The 14,680-nt window shown below is 41.7% G+C and overlaps 1 protein-coding gene across 2 annotated transcripts; it reads right to left on the reverse strand.

Annotated features, from left to right (window-relative positions):
* Nucleotides 1-8,823: 8,823 nt before the first annotated feature.
* Nucleotides 8,824-14,048, reverse strand: LOC104912180 (TLR adapter interacting with SLC15A4 on the lysosome-like). Of its 2 annotated transcripts, none has more exons than XM_085230724.1 (3): nucleotides 11,714-14,048; nucleotides 10,801-10,925; nucleotides 8,824-10,518 (listed from the first exon to the last, which is right to left on the reverse strand). In XM_085230724.1, exon 3 carries the CDS (start codon nucleotides 10,469-10,471, stop codon nucleotides 9,485-9,487), a length of 987 nt encoding a protein of 328 aa, XP_085086850.1. In that variant the 5' UTR covers nucleotides 10,472-10,518; nucleotides 10,801-10,925; nucleotides 11,714-14,048; the 3' UTR covers nucleotides 8,824-9,484. The 2 variants fall into 2 exon arrangements, with proteins under 2 accessions (XP_085086850.1, XP_010713562.1); XM_010715260.4 differs by lacking the exon at nucleotides 10,801-10,925 and having other exon boundaries at nucleotides 11,714-11,863; nucleotides 13,460-13,956.
* Nucleotides 14,049-14,680: the final 632 nt, after the last annotated feature.

Consider the following 14,680-nt stretch of genomic DNA (forward strand, 5'->3'; position numbering starts at 1 on the left):
TAATCACATTAATTAAGTCATTAGCACACTTGCTGACTTTTAAGCAAAGAAACCAATCTCCCATTAGAGCCATCTTAGCAAACCAAGTTTTTTAAATATACAAAGGAAAGTGGTACCAGATTCAAGAAGCTAACAGAATTGCAGGACAGACACTTGGAGTACAGAATTCCCACAAGATTTTCTTCCTCTGTTCTCAATCATCCCATTCCACTGAGGCAGGGATGGGGAAAGGAATGAGGAATCAGATCCCTCATTACTTTTAAGGAAGGACCTTCCTTCATTTTTATATTTTCAATTGTTTCACTCTTAAGTTCCAATTAAATCATCTTGTTATTTCCCTTGACTTTACGTATTATGTTTCATTACATTCTGTTTCTGGTTTATTCATAACTAAATGGCAAAATGTTTTTCCCGAGTGCTATGATGACACAATACTTGTTGTCCCTCTTGTAATGGTTATTGATATTATTGAACCACTTTTTAATGTGAATACCATCTGATCATATGTTTACTGACATAGAGTTTGGGGTGTTTTTTGTTTATAGCATAATGTACTTTCCCCTTTTTTAGGTTTCAGGGCTAGATTTTGATCTCTATAACTTTATTGACTGGTCCCTGGTGAAAGAGATAAGGTCATAAGAAGATATTGTGTAATACAGTAACAGTGATGAGAATTCAGGACTCCAGAACAAAAGTATTTTGTTAGAAGTATTGCTTTAAATGCTACTATTATACTACTTAACCAATGGCAACAAAATATTTTTCTTTTCCTTACTTTAAAAGTGAAATATGTGATTTTTTTTTTTACTTTACCTTTCTGTCTTGTTATTATTTCTAATTATACTTATGCCTTTTTTTTTTAAGCTACTGATGCATGCATCACTTAATGAGAAAATAAGTACACTAAACTAAATCTCAATTTCCATCACCTCCTGAAATTCGTGTATCTATTACTGAAATTTATAAGAAAACTTAGAATATCCTTGTACCTTTGAGGAATGGAGGAGAACTAATTTGTGATGTACGTTTCAGCTGTGGTACCATGTGGGCCTCAACTGAGGAGACATTTCAGTAGAGTATTTAAGTAAATCTTAACTATAAGTACTCAACATTTCAGAGCTTGTAGCTGATAATACAGGAAAATCCCATGTTGGATTGAGCCCCCCAAATACACCAAGCACAGAGAATCTGATCTTACAGTGGTAAGTGATTTGCCAAGCTGCAAACCCACCAGATGGGTTCAGCCCAACACTGCAAAAGCACTGCAGCAGTTCCCACCGCTGTGAGCCTGTGATTGCCACACAAGGCAGCTAATCTGCATAGATACATTTCTTCTTTCAAAAGCTTGGGATTATTACTCGTTTGTAGTCTCTCTAGCCAACAATTCACCTCAGGACATCTCAGAGCAAGGTTTTGCTGTAAGCTGTGGGGCTTTGGTGCTTCACTTCTTCAGCCCTTACATCTCTTCTGCCTTTTGAGCTATGTGCTGCTGCTGTGAACACCCCTGTTCCAGCTGATGTCAGAATAACAGCCATTTGTTTTTACACTGTCTAAAATTTGAAGACGGTCATTCCAGTTTATGAATGAGCAAAATCTTTTTCCCGATTAGAATGGAACCTGCTCGTATTTACACAAATAGTCACCATCTTTTTTTGTACTTCTCATTGCCTACAGTTTTGTTACATTTCAATGTTTACTGAAGGCTGTGCATAAGCTACTGATCTTCTTGAAGAAGCAGGGTGGAAAAGTACATATTTTCATCCATATGCAAGCCTGCAAGCAAACACAGAAAGCTCACCAAGCAGACACAGAGTTTAGCAAGACTTAATCAAAACCAAAATTAAGACCAAGCCCTCATCACACTTATTGCTGGGATGGATCACACTCCCAGCTTTTCTGGAAAGCAGAAATAAAAAACCCCTTAACATTTAATTCATACCATGCTGGTTTTTGCTGCAGCATATCACAAAGCATCAGTGTGCTGAGAAACAACTCCGTGCTGCAGGGAGCTGGGTGAATACCAAGCTCACTAGAATGGTTTGGGCTGGGAGACACCTTTGAGATCATCTCGTTCCAACCGCCTTCTACAGGCAGGGACACCACAGATTGATTTGCAGCCCACATGGAAGAACATCCACCTAACATCAAGTTGGTGAATCTGCCATTCTGCAAACACCCTGACCTGTCACACACCCCTCCAAGCAACACTGCTACACACTGACTGCAACACAACCTCGAGTTTAACAGCTTCCCTATTAATGAATTCCTACAGGGCAACTACAGGAGGAGTAGACTTTAATCATTTTGGCACCAACTTCTGTTTGGATACTGCTTTTGTCAGTGAGAGCTCGAGCACTCTGAGCAACTGCTTAAACAACTAGTAAGCTAAATGGCCTTCAGTATTTTTCTTCATCTCTCTACCTGGAAAAGCCCATATCTTTACTGTTAGTGTTGCTCTGCCACCATTTCAGCCTTTTTGCAGGGTCGGGTGGCAGACGCAGCTGGGTGGGAAATGGAAGAAAGCCTCCCAGCCCACTGGGTTCTGCCCCTTCACTAAGCTCTGTCTGTTCCCAAACCACAGATCACCCAGCAGGAAAATACACTAGTCCAGATAAACCAAATGCCGAAAATAACTGCTGTCATGGTTCACCATCATCACAGTTCTGCAATCACAAAATAAAACAAGAGCCAAAGAGGAACACGAAGCAATCGGAGCTAACAAGATGCAGCATCACTTGCACTAAAGCTCGGCGCTGTAAATTAGTAGATCCAAGAACACACAGTAGTTCCAAGACTATACAGTACTACAGAAATTCATCACTTTGGAGGTGTGGAGCACACTGTGTCTCCAGAAATCCATCTATTTACCAGTGATACAATTAACCCTGAGACTTCAGCCCGGTAGGGGGACCGGCACACATGTGTGGGTTCGCTGCCAGCCATGCTGCTGGGGACACACACTTCTAAGGTCCTGCAGTGGTTGAATGCAGCCCTGGGTTTCTTCCTGGGGAATAAACATAAGCAGATAGCTACCTCCTGGGGTATATTTGTTACCCAGAAACATTCAGCAAGTCTGTCTGAGAGCTGGGTTAGTGCGGCTGTGTTGCTGCAACCGGTGCTCCACATTTCATGCTCAGTAGCCGAGTGGTGAGTGGTTAGAAAAGGGAAATGGCACTGTGTCAGTTCCTTTCTGAGCACACCACCAGTGCAGATATTCAGACACATCTGCCCACAGCCTCTCTTGCACAACATTTGCATATGCAACATTTCTTGGAAAAGAGAGCGAGAACTGTGAAGTTATTTTTCTTTAATTCAAGTAAAAGGAAAGGAGAATAAAAGCAAACAAAATCTGTTTATTTAAGACTTGAAGCCAGGACTTGTTTGGAAGTCAGTTTGCAGTTATGTTCCCAATTCACAAATTTCCTTCATTTGAAACAAAGCAGTAATACATACCTCATATACACAAAAAGGTGTGAGCAGGCACCTGTGATTTCTCACTCTTCCCACATGAAATGGAATTTGGGGTCTTTGGACAAGGAAAAGCTACGTCAGGATCAGTCAACAAATGCAGCAATGAGTGACAGTGAGGGAAGCATACAGTGAAACAGAAAGCACTTCCCCTAAAGCCTCAGAAAAAACTCAAGCCCAAATCTCAGCAGCCTTGGTCCTTACTGCTCATCAGGCAAGCAGTAACTGGCTATTCTACATTTATGCATGCAAGTTCAAGAAGGAAATGTTTAAAAAAATAAAATAAAATCCAGTATTTATATTACTTATGAAGTGGTATCTTAGTACCTTCATCAGTCACCCACTGGGCAATGTGGCACACTGTGCTTACCCACAGGAACAGTCTGACAAAGCTGAATGACCTGGAACACATAATGAGATCAAAGCTTCCATCTGATACCCTCAGTCTGCTCAGGACTGCGTTAGCTTTCATCACATCCTAAAGTAGTACGTAACTACAGAAACAGCATTTTTAGGTTTGAGCAATGGAAAGAGCATTGAAGGAATCTGGTCAGCAGCACAGCATGCAGTAGAAATTCAGCATTGGAAAGCAGAAGTATGTTGTCAGTACAGATGGGGAATAAGAACAAAAAAACCCCACCAGCACAGTGTGTTAAGAAATCATATTATTGCACAAAACAAGAATCTTTCTGAGGACCCCTAAAACATAAGTCAGAACTTACATGTCAGCAGCATTCCATGGTGTATTTAGAAGTATGGAGCTGTTTACTTGTAAGTCCTCTGATACAAAGTGCATTTGCATGTATAACCCAACCAACCCAGTCACAGAGCCAACAGACCAACACAGACCATAACTGCCCTCAGCACTCTGAGAACAGCCAGCTTTGTTTTGCTTCGGTAAAGCAGCCATTTCCCATAACTTAAGGTGTTATTATTTATGTGAAAGAAAACGCTCAGCTCTATATTGTGCCTTTGGAATTGCAAAGCCCTTCTTATGGGGTTCCCTACACCTGGGTACAGCAAAACCCGAGATGTTGTAGAAAGCCTGATAACAAAGGCCTGGGGAGTCAATTCCAGCCACTGTGATTAATGCAAAGCAAAGAACTTCAGTGGAAAAAGACTCACATTCACAGCGAAGCTGATGCTTGGAGCATCGTGTGACCAGCAGAGGGAAAATAAAATACCATCCTGATGTACACGGTTGACAAAAGAGGACAGAGTTTTTTACAAGTAGGGCAATATCTACAGCCCATATGTGGGACAGCGTGCCAGTGGGAGGGCATTAGGAAGGAGGGCTCTGAGCTCCTGGGATCCAAAAGGCAATACCAAATGCTCTAACATCCCCACAAGGCCCGCAGGCAGCATGCACCAGGGCAGCAGCATTCACCAGAGTGGTACCCCACAGGGTACCCATGGAGATATGGCAGGAATTCAGCAGTGAGTTCTTCTGATTTAAAAAAAAAAAAAAAAGTGAATCACACCAAATAACTACATTTTAGAAGCTTGTAGGTAGAACAGGAGCAACGTGCAAAATAAAAAAACAGACGTTCGGGGTCGTAGCACTCAATGAACACTTCTCTACAGGAATGCTGAATGAGAACTGGAAACGAAAGCTGCAAATTCCCTGCCACAATTTCTCCTTCCAGTTCAGATTTTCTGGCATACACGTAAACAGAGCTGCCAGTCAGAATGTGGCCCCATGTGTGTGACCTGTAAAATAAGGCACTGCTTTCATTGGTAATGAAATCCATCTGCTGTCCTCCAGCAGTCTGGAAAAGCACACCTTGTAAGTGATTTTCCTGTGTAATTGGAGTTCATGGAGCCATTTTCCTGTTAGTGAAAACAGGCAGAGCTCCAGCACAGCTGATGGAGATTTACTCATTTAAATCTACAATGTGATTCAATATCTTTATTTAAAAAAATAATAATAAATAAATAAATTGAAGCATGACATGAATTAAAATATATCACTTAAAATAAAATGGAACTAAAGGTGGTATCTAAGTGAACTGCAAGTTTGTATTTGTCTCATCTTTTTAGAAATTACACAATTTTTTTCCTAAAATATATTCTGCAGCAAAAGCACAGGGATCTCTTCTTAAGTAAGTCAAATTCTGAGACACTATTTGCATTTTTTATTAAATCTGAGTAAGAAATATCAGGAAAACTACACAGACAATACTTTTCCATTGGCAGAATTGTATAGCATCAATAACAAAACCTACTCCATGTAATGTACGTTAGCAATGCACACTTACCTGCAAGTTTCCTACAGGAGTAGCTACATAAATTAGCTGAAAACACATTTTGCTTTTCCATCCTCTACCCTCTGTGTTTATTTAAATTCTAAAAACCAAATCATCTTGTATTTTTTCTGTTTGAAAAACAAAACTCAAAAGTATGTCTGCAAAATGTCATGTATTTCCCTTACAGCAGCTTCATCTGCACCCACAGCAGGGCTGGTTCAGTATAGCTGCTGCCACAATTATCTGACAAACTCATTGCCTCCATCAGCTTATAGTAAAGACTGTAATTCTAATAAAAGCTACAGATAACAAGCTTTTCTCATTACGTGGCTTGCTGTGTTGTGTTTTCATTCTAACATTTACATTATAGCTAAAATTGTCCACGCATAAAAGTGACTCAAAAAAGAGCTCTGAAAACAGCCCTGAAATGGTATGGGATTGATGGAGCTTCGTGGTAAGGCTGGACTCTGCCAAATGCAGAACACCCATTTCCATATTGCCTTCCACCACTCCACTGACAAGACGAGCGGGCCCAGCAAGGCCTGTCCTGAGGCAGCAGCTCACAGCACTGCAGCTCTTGCCGTGCTGCTGTTGGTGTTGGAGCTGCACTGAGCTGAAGGTGCAGGGTCCCCATCCTGAGGCTGGCAGGAAAGAAGCACAGCTTTCCTCTAACACATTACGTGGGGCTGGGAGGAAGGACAGAGAACACCAGGACCCGGACCTCAGCTTTAAACTCTGACTTCTACACATCCTTGTGCAATTAACTTCTTTCAGGAGGTTGGACTGAACTATAAATATGTCCCGGGGAGAATTAAAGACGAAGCCAGGGCAGCACAAATGCCACAGAGCACTTTTTTTAACAGTTAATTGCAAACCCGTCTGAAATTTTTTCACCTCACCTTCAGTTAACTTTTTCTCTGCACCTCTACCAAGGAACACTTCAGTGCTGCCCATTCTGGACTCCTCCAGAATTTAATGAAGTCCTTTGGCCTCTTCCTCTGGACTTCTGATTTGCTTGTGAGTGCTGCAAAGGCAATTAATGAGACATGTGGGATCAGGGCAAGGCATGCTAAAAGCCAAGTGACTTTTGTATCATCCTGTTAGGAAACAGGAACCAGCTTCACTATGACTTATACTTCTCACACTACTAAGGTCAATGGGAATTTTTGATCAGGCAAGGGAGGTTCACTTCAGGTCTTCTCATGTATGAGTTTAATTGTATTTAATTACTTGTCACATGCTCTGTAGAGATTGTCTTTGCTTGTCATTTTCATCCAGAGAGAAGGGTGCTTATTTGGGTCACCCAGATTGCAGATCCTTCTCAATCCTGTTGGCCCCTAAATGACATCAGTCTCTATTCTCTTTTATACATGCAAAATATCCACCCTACACCCCACACCCACCACTACCATGGAAAAACCTACCTCACATTGAAGACCGCCTGCAAAAATAACACAAAAGACTGAAAGTTAGGCATTCAAGACTGGACGCAAAGAACAGAAATAGGATTTATTTTCAAAGGCAGCTTAGGAAAACGAATGCCCAGTGATCAAGGCAGTTCAAGAGAGGCAAATTGTCTGAGTTTCTATAATTCCAAGCCCCAAACATCTCACAAAGCCTCAATCTCCCTGATTCTGAATTGGCTTGATGCTGACTCAGAAGATCTGACAGAGCAGCCTTGTATGCCAGCTGTTTGACTGGTTTCATTTTGGAGCTTTGAGGTTTGGTCTCAAATTTGAATGTGCGTAACCTATTAAATCCACGTGCTTCATCTGAATGTGTGCTAGCTCTTATGTACAGAAAATCACTTTACTCAATTTCCACCAATCCTAAAGGAGATGGAAAGCTTTTAGAAAGGGTTAAAATCTTGGGATACATGAAAGTTCTGTAGTTCCCTTTCCATAATGTATGCTGCTACGTTTAGCAGACTGTGTGACATCACATACAATGAGTGCCCACACTGATGTCTCCTTGCTACCCCTACAAAAAGCCCCACGCCATGGAAGTGCAATCATTGTAGACTTAGAGCTCATGAAGGGTCCAGTGTACTTTTTTTCTCCTTCAAATTTCTTTCTCTGTATAGGCCATAACAGGTACAATTTTAACTCTAAGCCCTAACTCACAGTTTCTATCAAAGAAAAAAAAAAAAAAAGCAACTAATGAAGCTAAATTACTTGAATTCAAGAGCCCCAAGGTTAATCCCTTGTGAATTCAGATCTTCTCAGTGTTCTGGGGTATTCTTTCATGCTCAGTGGTGTTTTCATTATAAAATCCAGCACTCAATTTTAAAAAAGCCCAAGAACTGAAGATGCTGGGTAAAAAAACAACAACAACAAACTTTGATCTCTTCAAAGGAATGATCAGATGTCAAGGGCCTTGATTTACAAACACAAATATGTTTGCATTTGATGTATTATTACCTAGAGATCACAAGATCTTTCACATTCTCCTGAAGGGTTGACAGAGATTTAAAAAATGCATATTTTGCATCAGAGTTTAAGAGATGCCTCAAAAACAATGATGGTTTTGGCTTACAGCAGGTGTTTGATGGCTTCACTGAGAAGCTCTGCTGTGTAACTCATCCCATATGGATGCACTGAGTGCCACCATGACCCGGATGAAGTGACTTAATCAGTACATCAGCAGATGTTTTGGAAGCTCGTAGTTCTATAAATATAGTTTGTTGGTATATTTTGGAATTGGATTTCATGATTGCCAACCCACAACCGTAGGTGTATCAAATCATAGTGCACGTGAAGAGCTTTCCTTACTAGAAGAAAATTTCTGCAGTTAAATTATTAGTCTTATTAATATACCATTTCATAATGGTGACACAGTGATTAATTTCCAGTTGAAATGCTTGCCAGGAAGAAACGAAACAAAAAAAAAAAAAAAAAGAAGAAGAAGAAGAAAATAGGTTTGAATGCTAAGTAATGACATTTTCGTATCAAAAAGTACATTTAAATTTCCAAATGAAGATGAAGGAAGATTTCTAGGAATGTTACAGTAGTGTTAGCTTGCTGAGGTTGCACGAGCTTCATTTTCAAAGAAATACACTTACCAAAAATACAAACTGAATATAAAATACTCCGAAGGAAAGCTGAGAGAATTTCATAAAAGAAGTAAAATTTATTTAAAAGAAAAACATTTTTATAGAAAGTGTTTTTAAATTCTCGATCAGCTATCTCACCTAGATTTTCATTGTGACATACTCTATCTATGCAGTATAAACATACATATGCAATGAGTGTCTTGATTGATGTTTCATGTTGATACGTTTCCTGTGTATGATTCCAGACACAAAATAATTCAGTCCTGAGCACCTCCATCTGCTGACAAGATTTTCAAACCAAAGAAATCTTTTCTCAGCCACTGTGATCAAGCTTTGCAGAACAAAATTTGTACTTCAATATCCAGAATTTGAGCTTCAGCTCTACAGCCCAATCCAAAGCCCAGCAAGGACTCTTACGTAGAGGTGAGTGGATCAGTCTCTCAGCTAAAAGTTTTACCAGCACTTCTGCCTTGATTGATTACTCTTGCAGGAGTAAATCCAATGAAACATGAGTACATTACTCATACAGACAGTCTTACAAAGAGGTCATACACATTTTTAGAGGGAAATCAAATAGAATTTTAGAGATGAATGCATTTCAAATTCTGCATGAGAAAAAAGAGGACAGTGACCTTTACTTACTCTGCTAATGATGATCATAGACAAAGTATGGCTTAAGCATTAAGTCTGTGGTGCCTACATGCTTTCATTTTCCAATCTAGTCCTTAGAATGAAACACTGATATACAATCTGTATTCATCTCTTCAGCTGAGCAGTTCAGACACGATGCAAACCACGTTCTGCAGCATTTTTTCTCACCTGCTGGGTTTGATATTTGCAGATTTGGAGTACTAAACTCAGAGCTACTTCTATTGGTAGTGTTGCACAAACTAAACAAAGCTAAAGACTGTAAGAGCACTTCTCTGGCTTTTGTTGTTTCTATGTTCTGCTCCTGGGATATCTGAAAGCTTATCTGATCCACATTATTTCTTATTAAATTGCAAGTGAGGAGGTTTCTTACAGAACCACACCTGGTCAAGATTTCTTCAAAAAGCTGCTTATAGAGCTCCGCCACTTTTGCTTCCATATAGTTGTTGAGCAGAGAGTTTGAAAGAGGCTCCTCACAGAACATCATGCTTCTTTCTCCAGCTTCATCTCCAGACAGGAAATTTACGCCTGGCTTTTCAGGATGCTCACACAGGGGAGACTGACCAAGAGGAATATCTACAGACAGTATAACGGGGCCGTCAGAAAGGTCATCACACACATGGTCCAAAACACAACCTGAATCGCATGTATGGTCTCCCACGTGGTCTCCCCCAATATGTAAGTCAGGGTAGTTTTGATAAATGCTGTTGCAAGACCAGGATCGACACAGATCTGTCTGTTCATTACTTTGTTCTCTTTTGGGGACACACAAAGCTCGTGATACGGTTCTCCTAACCGCTGTAGTTTGACTCTTTGCAGGTAACTCTGCTGTGGATCTCTGTTGAAGACCATTCTTGATTTCCATTTTGTTACTTTCAGCAGAGATCTTGTCCAGATGACCAAGTCCATCATCAGATCCTTTAATTTTTGGGTTGTCTACAAGTTTCTCTCTCCAGATTCCCTCTTTATCCTTTTTGGCTGCATGAGATTTGTGAGGCTTATCTTGATGACAGATATCTTTATATATGAGCCTAGTTAAGATGCCTTCTGCCAACATGATGACAAGTGTGAGTAACAGTCTAATCACCAGAATTCCATGTAGTTCTATGAGTGAAAGAAAGATGAGAAAAATGCTTTAAGCTCATTTGGAAAATATTAATTACAGTATAAAACGAACAACGTATATTTCATAAAGACAGATTGTGATTTTGCTTTTTCTCTAGAATATTTATTTTAATAAAAAGCAAACTGTTTTTGTAAGGATCTAATCTATACTCAGGTGGGGAGATATAGGAAGGGCATTCGCTAGGTTGTTCACCTCTAGTAACACACTTCTGTACCTAGGTATCTCTTCTGCATTGTGGCTAGCTGAGAGATGATACTCACGAGTTGTTAGTGGGTAAGGATTCACATAAATACCAGCAAAGCAGTTTCACTTGATGGCTACATCATTATCATCAGTTACAACTTTTTTCATTGCAAGACAATTTCTATGAGCTCAAGAGCTGACACTGGAAGGAAATAAAAATCCAAGTCGGACTTAAAGGTTGATTTTGAATTTACAGATTTACAAAATGCACAGAAATAATCAAGTTAGCTGTTAGGTCTCAGAAAAAATCTGATACATTTTATGATTATTTATCATTGCTTTTCAATTCACCTAGTGTTAAAATCGATGGCAAACTCTGCCTTTAGAGCTGACCTAAGTTCTTTCAGGAAAAGATGGCAACCACTTCGTAATAGAAGAATGGGAAACACAATAAAATTCCTCTGTGCTTCAAATGTCTTAATTCTGCATATTTAAAGCACTCTCACAAATCCCTAGTGTGTTGTGTGGGGATTTTTTAGCTTAAATTGCATTGATCCTTACCAAAAGTTGAACTTAGTGCTGCAATTGTGAAATGGTTCCAAGTGAGACAAAAGCAAAAACAGTCAGTACACCCTGCCTTCTCCTGGCTACATAATCAGAACTGTTTAGTTAATCTCCAGAATCATTCACATATGCAAAAAACAAGACAACATTTTCTTAAGCTTTTAAGGGACTTGGGAAACTAAGCATTGTTTTCAAGAGACACTCAGCAATCTAAAGCTTGTTGAACATCAACGGTTGAAAATGTTGCTGTATTGCTTTGAAAATGCTTACAGCGCTAATATAAAAGCTAAAATGTGGTCACTGTAGAAAAATTACATTCTCTTTTAAATAAATAGTGCCTAGAACAAACCATAGTGGGGGAAGGGGGGGGGGAGAGGGCAGAGGGGGGTGAATAAAAATATAAAAGTACAACAAGCTCAGACTTACCAATTCCAGCAGAGTTAGAAAGCTGGATCGTTACATAGCCAATAAGTCCCAACTACAGCTGCTCTAAGGGAACAGTCTCCCATACTTTTTCTTCACTGCTGTGTGAGCAATAACTGGAGTACATGTGATTCAGTTCCCCATTTTGTTTTCCTATAAAACAGAAGCAATCCCACTGGAAAAAGTGTTCAGTCTTTGAGTAAAGAATGGCAGCAAATCTGAAAGAGGACGTTATAAACATGAACCGTTTCTGACTGAAGTGCAATGCTGACCAGATAGGAAGTACCAAAATGCGCCACTTAAAATCAACAAGGATTACTAAAAGGTCAGTCTGTATTTCATCAGGCTGTTCAAAACCGAAACTGAATTCCAAGGACCACTTCTGTGTAAGCTTAGTTATTTATACCATTTCTTTTTTTGGAACAAACAGCTAAATTTATAGCCCTGTGAACTCTTCCTAGTGGAAAGAAATTGACAACTTTGTGAAGCAGCTTCAACAAAACACCGAAGTAAGGGAGAGGGGGAGAGAAAGAACTGAAGTTAGCTAAATTAGTCAGGAGTGATTAAAATAAGTCATCCTTCATTTCAGTTCTACCCTGGGGCTGGAAATCTGTATCTTTACCCATCAGATCACCTTACATTAGAAAAATCTTGTATTTGCAAACACAAAATAAGAACAAGACAGAACAAAAGTTGCTTTGGAAGTTGAATGCAGATTGCAGTCAGGAGAATCAGAGTCAGCAAGATGAGTGTGTCATAATCCCAAGGCTAAATCTGAACTACAATGATTACAGGAAGATGAAATTTTGATGTCTCATTCACACATGGAAAAATAAGATTACACAATTACAACATTACAAGGGCTGCTCTGAAAGTAATGCTTTCTAAGCTTTGATGTTGGCCCACAATGTCAGAAGCAGATGCTGGTGGGATGGCAGTGGGAGCTGAACCTTCCTTCCAATATCCCATGAGATTCTGTTGCCGTGTGACAGACAGCAGCAGAGGGGCAGACTGACAGAATGGCGTCTGACATGGAAGTGCATTTGAAGCAAAGGAGTGGAATTTAATTCCTCCATGCAGAAAATGGCACCTACTGACATTCATTGACACTCGATGAACATTTCTGGATACCAACAGCGGATGTGGCCCAGTGAGGCAGCAGGTGCTGCATTTCAGCAGCAGTGACAGCAGTGCAATTTGTATGAGCATGGCATGCAGGCTCTCGTTCATTACAGGTGAAAATACACAGTTGATGGTGGTGACTGTGTTGAAAAACAGCGTTTTGTAGCCAAGAATTTGCTCTACCAGTGTTATTGTGCTCTTTGTATCTGTTGTAGTTTCCATGGAAATAAACAGAGGGCATTGCTTTCAGAGCAATCTGCCTGCATTAACAAGAACCACAGCAGCACGTAAACAAAGTCCCTAATTTCAGGTCAAAATATACACTTTCTGTGCATACAAACATGAAGTAGGAGTTGTTCCTTTTTTTTTTTTTTCCCCCAGGCACAGCCACTTCAACCGTTCATTTCCCTTGGAACCAGCAGTGCCTCATTCCAGCAGCCCCACTGCCTGCCCATTTCCAAGCTCCTTTCTGCACATCTCTGTACACCTGAACGCGGTTCACACGCTTCAGCTCCCTGCTGCCGCCCGCCCTGCCTGCCTGCCTGCTTCCTGCTACACGCGTCTTCCATCTCCTCTCACAGCACACAGCTGCAAACAAGCAGCTAAGTACGCTTTTTTTGTTCTTACTAGGAAGCATTAAGATCTGACAGGCTGCACTGCTCCTCCCAGTCCGGACGCAGAGCGGCGATGCCACGCCTGGGGTGCCGCTTTGTCCCCTGCGCGGTCGCCGCGCTGCAGCCAGGGGGCGCTGCTGCGGTGCACTGGTGAACTCGGGGCAGAAGCTCCTTAACCCGGGGCACGCGCCTCTGGGGGTCGCTTTGTAACTCGCGGAGGCGCTGCGTGAAGAAGGACGGCACTGAAAGCTGTAACGACCAGAACCAACCGACCACACCGGCACCCCTCAACCCGCACCGCCGCCATTCCCCTCCGCCTCGGCAGCCTGAAAGAGGCGGAAGGCGGGGCGAGGAGCCGATTGACAAAGGCGACGTCCAATCGGAACGGCGGGGCGGGGCCGCCACGCTCGCTGAGTGGCGGCTGGTCGCCGTGGCAACGACATGAGGCGACCGCTGGGTGGAGCGGGGCGGCGCTGCCGCCGGCGCCGCCATTCCGCTGTGTGCGGCGCGCCGCCGGCGCGGGGAGCACGGCGTGAAATTGGGACTGCGAGTCAGGCTCGTACGTGCAGCTCGCGGTACCGAATGGTATCGACAGACCACAGCGTCTTTCATGAGATGCAGATCGAGAATAGCGAGAAACGGGTAAAATCCCACGTTAATTGGTAGGAACTGCGCTGATTGCAGCGCACACCGTTGTAACCTGAGACGGCCAGTTGGGGAAACATTGTGTGCACACAGGGTTTGTTTCCCCGACAGAAGTGTAACTGTGTGTACCGGCGCTGGTTTTCTCCTAGAACCAAAGCGCAGCGTCATGCCAGCACTCGGAAGAACCCCTTGCAACCGGCACAAAGCTAATTAATTACACATCCTCAAAAAAGCAGTGAGGATGTTTGGCAAGCTTTGCAGGCACGGGGTGAAGTTGATCAGCCCGGCCTGCTTTCAATTTGGAACTGCCTAAGGCAAAGAGTGGGAAAGCAGTTAATCACAAGTGTATTCCGTGCTCTCCCTGCGCCTCCAAGGATTTCGTTTCATGTAGGTGTATCCCAAGTAATTAAAACCCATTAGCTGCAAAAGGTGAGAGGTCCAGCAGATTTACCATGCAGCAGCAAGGGATGTGTGACTGTCTTGTTTAGGTGCTGCACTTCAAAATCTTGCATTTTCATTTGAAAACTCCGCTTCTTCAACCTTACAGGTTCACTTCGAACCATAAATAAAGCATGCAAAAAAGTCACTA

Source organism: Meleagris gallopavo, chromosome 9 (assembly GCF_905368555.1).
Source record: "Meleagris gallopavo chromosome 9, MGAL_WU_HG_1.1, whole genome shotgun sequence".
NCBI lineage: Eukaryota > Metazoa > Chordata > Aves > Galliformes > Phasianidae > Meleagris > Meleagris gallopavo.

Bases quoted from the DNA above. Each gene is read 5' to 3' on its own strand.
- LOC104912180 (XM_085230724.1), bottom strand. From the start codon at position 10,471: ATGTTGGCAGAAGGCATCTTAACTAGGCTCATATATAAAGATATCTGT.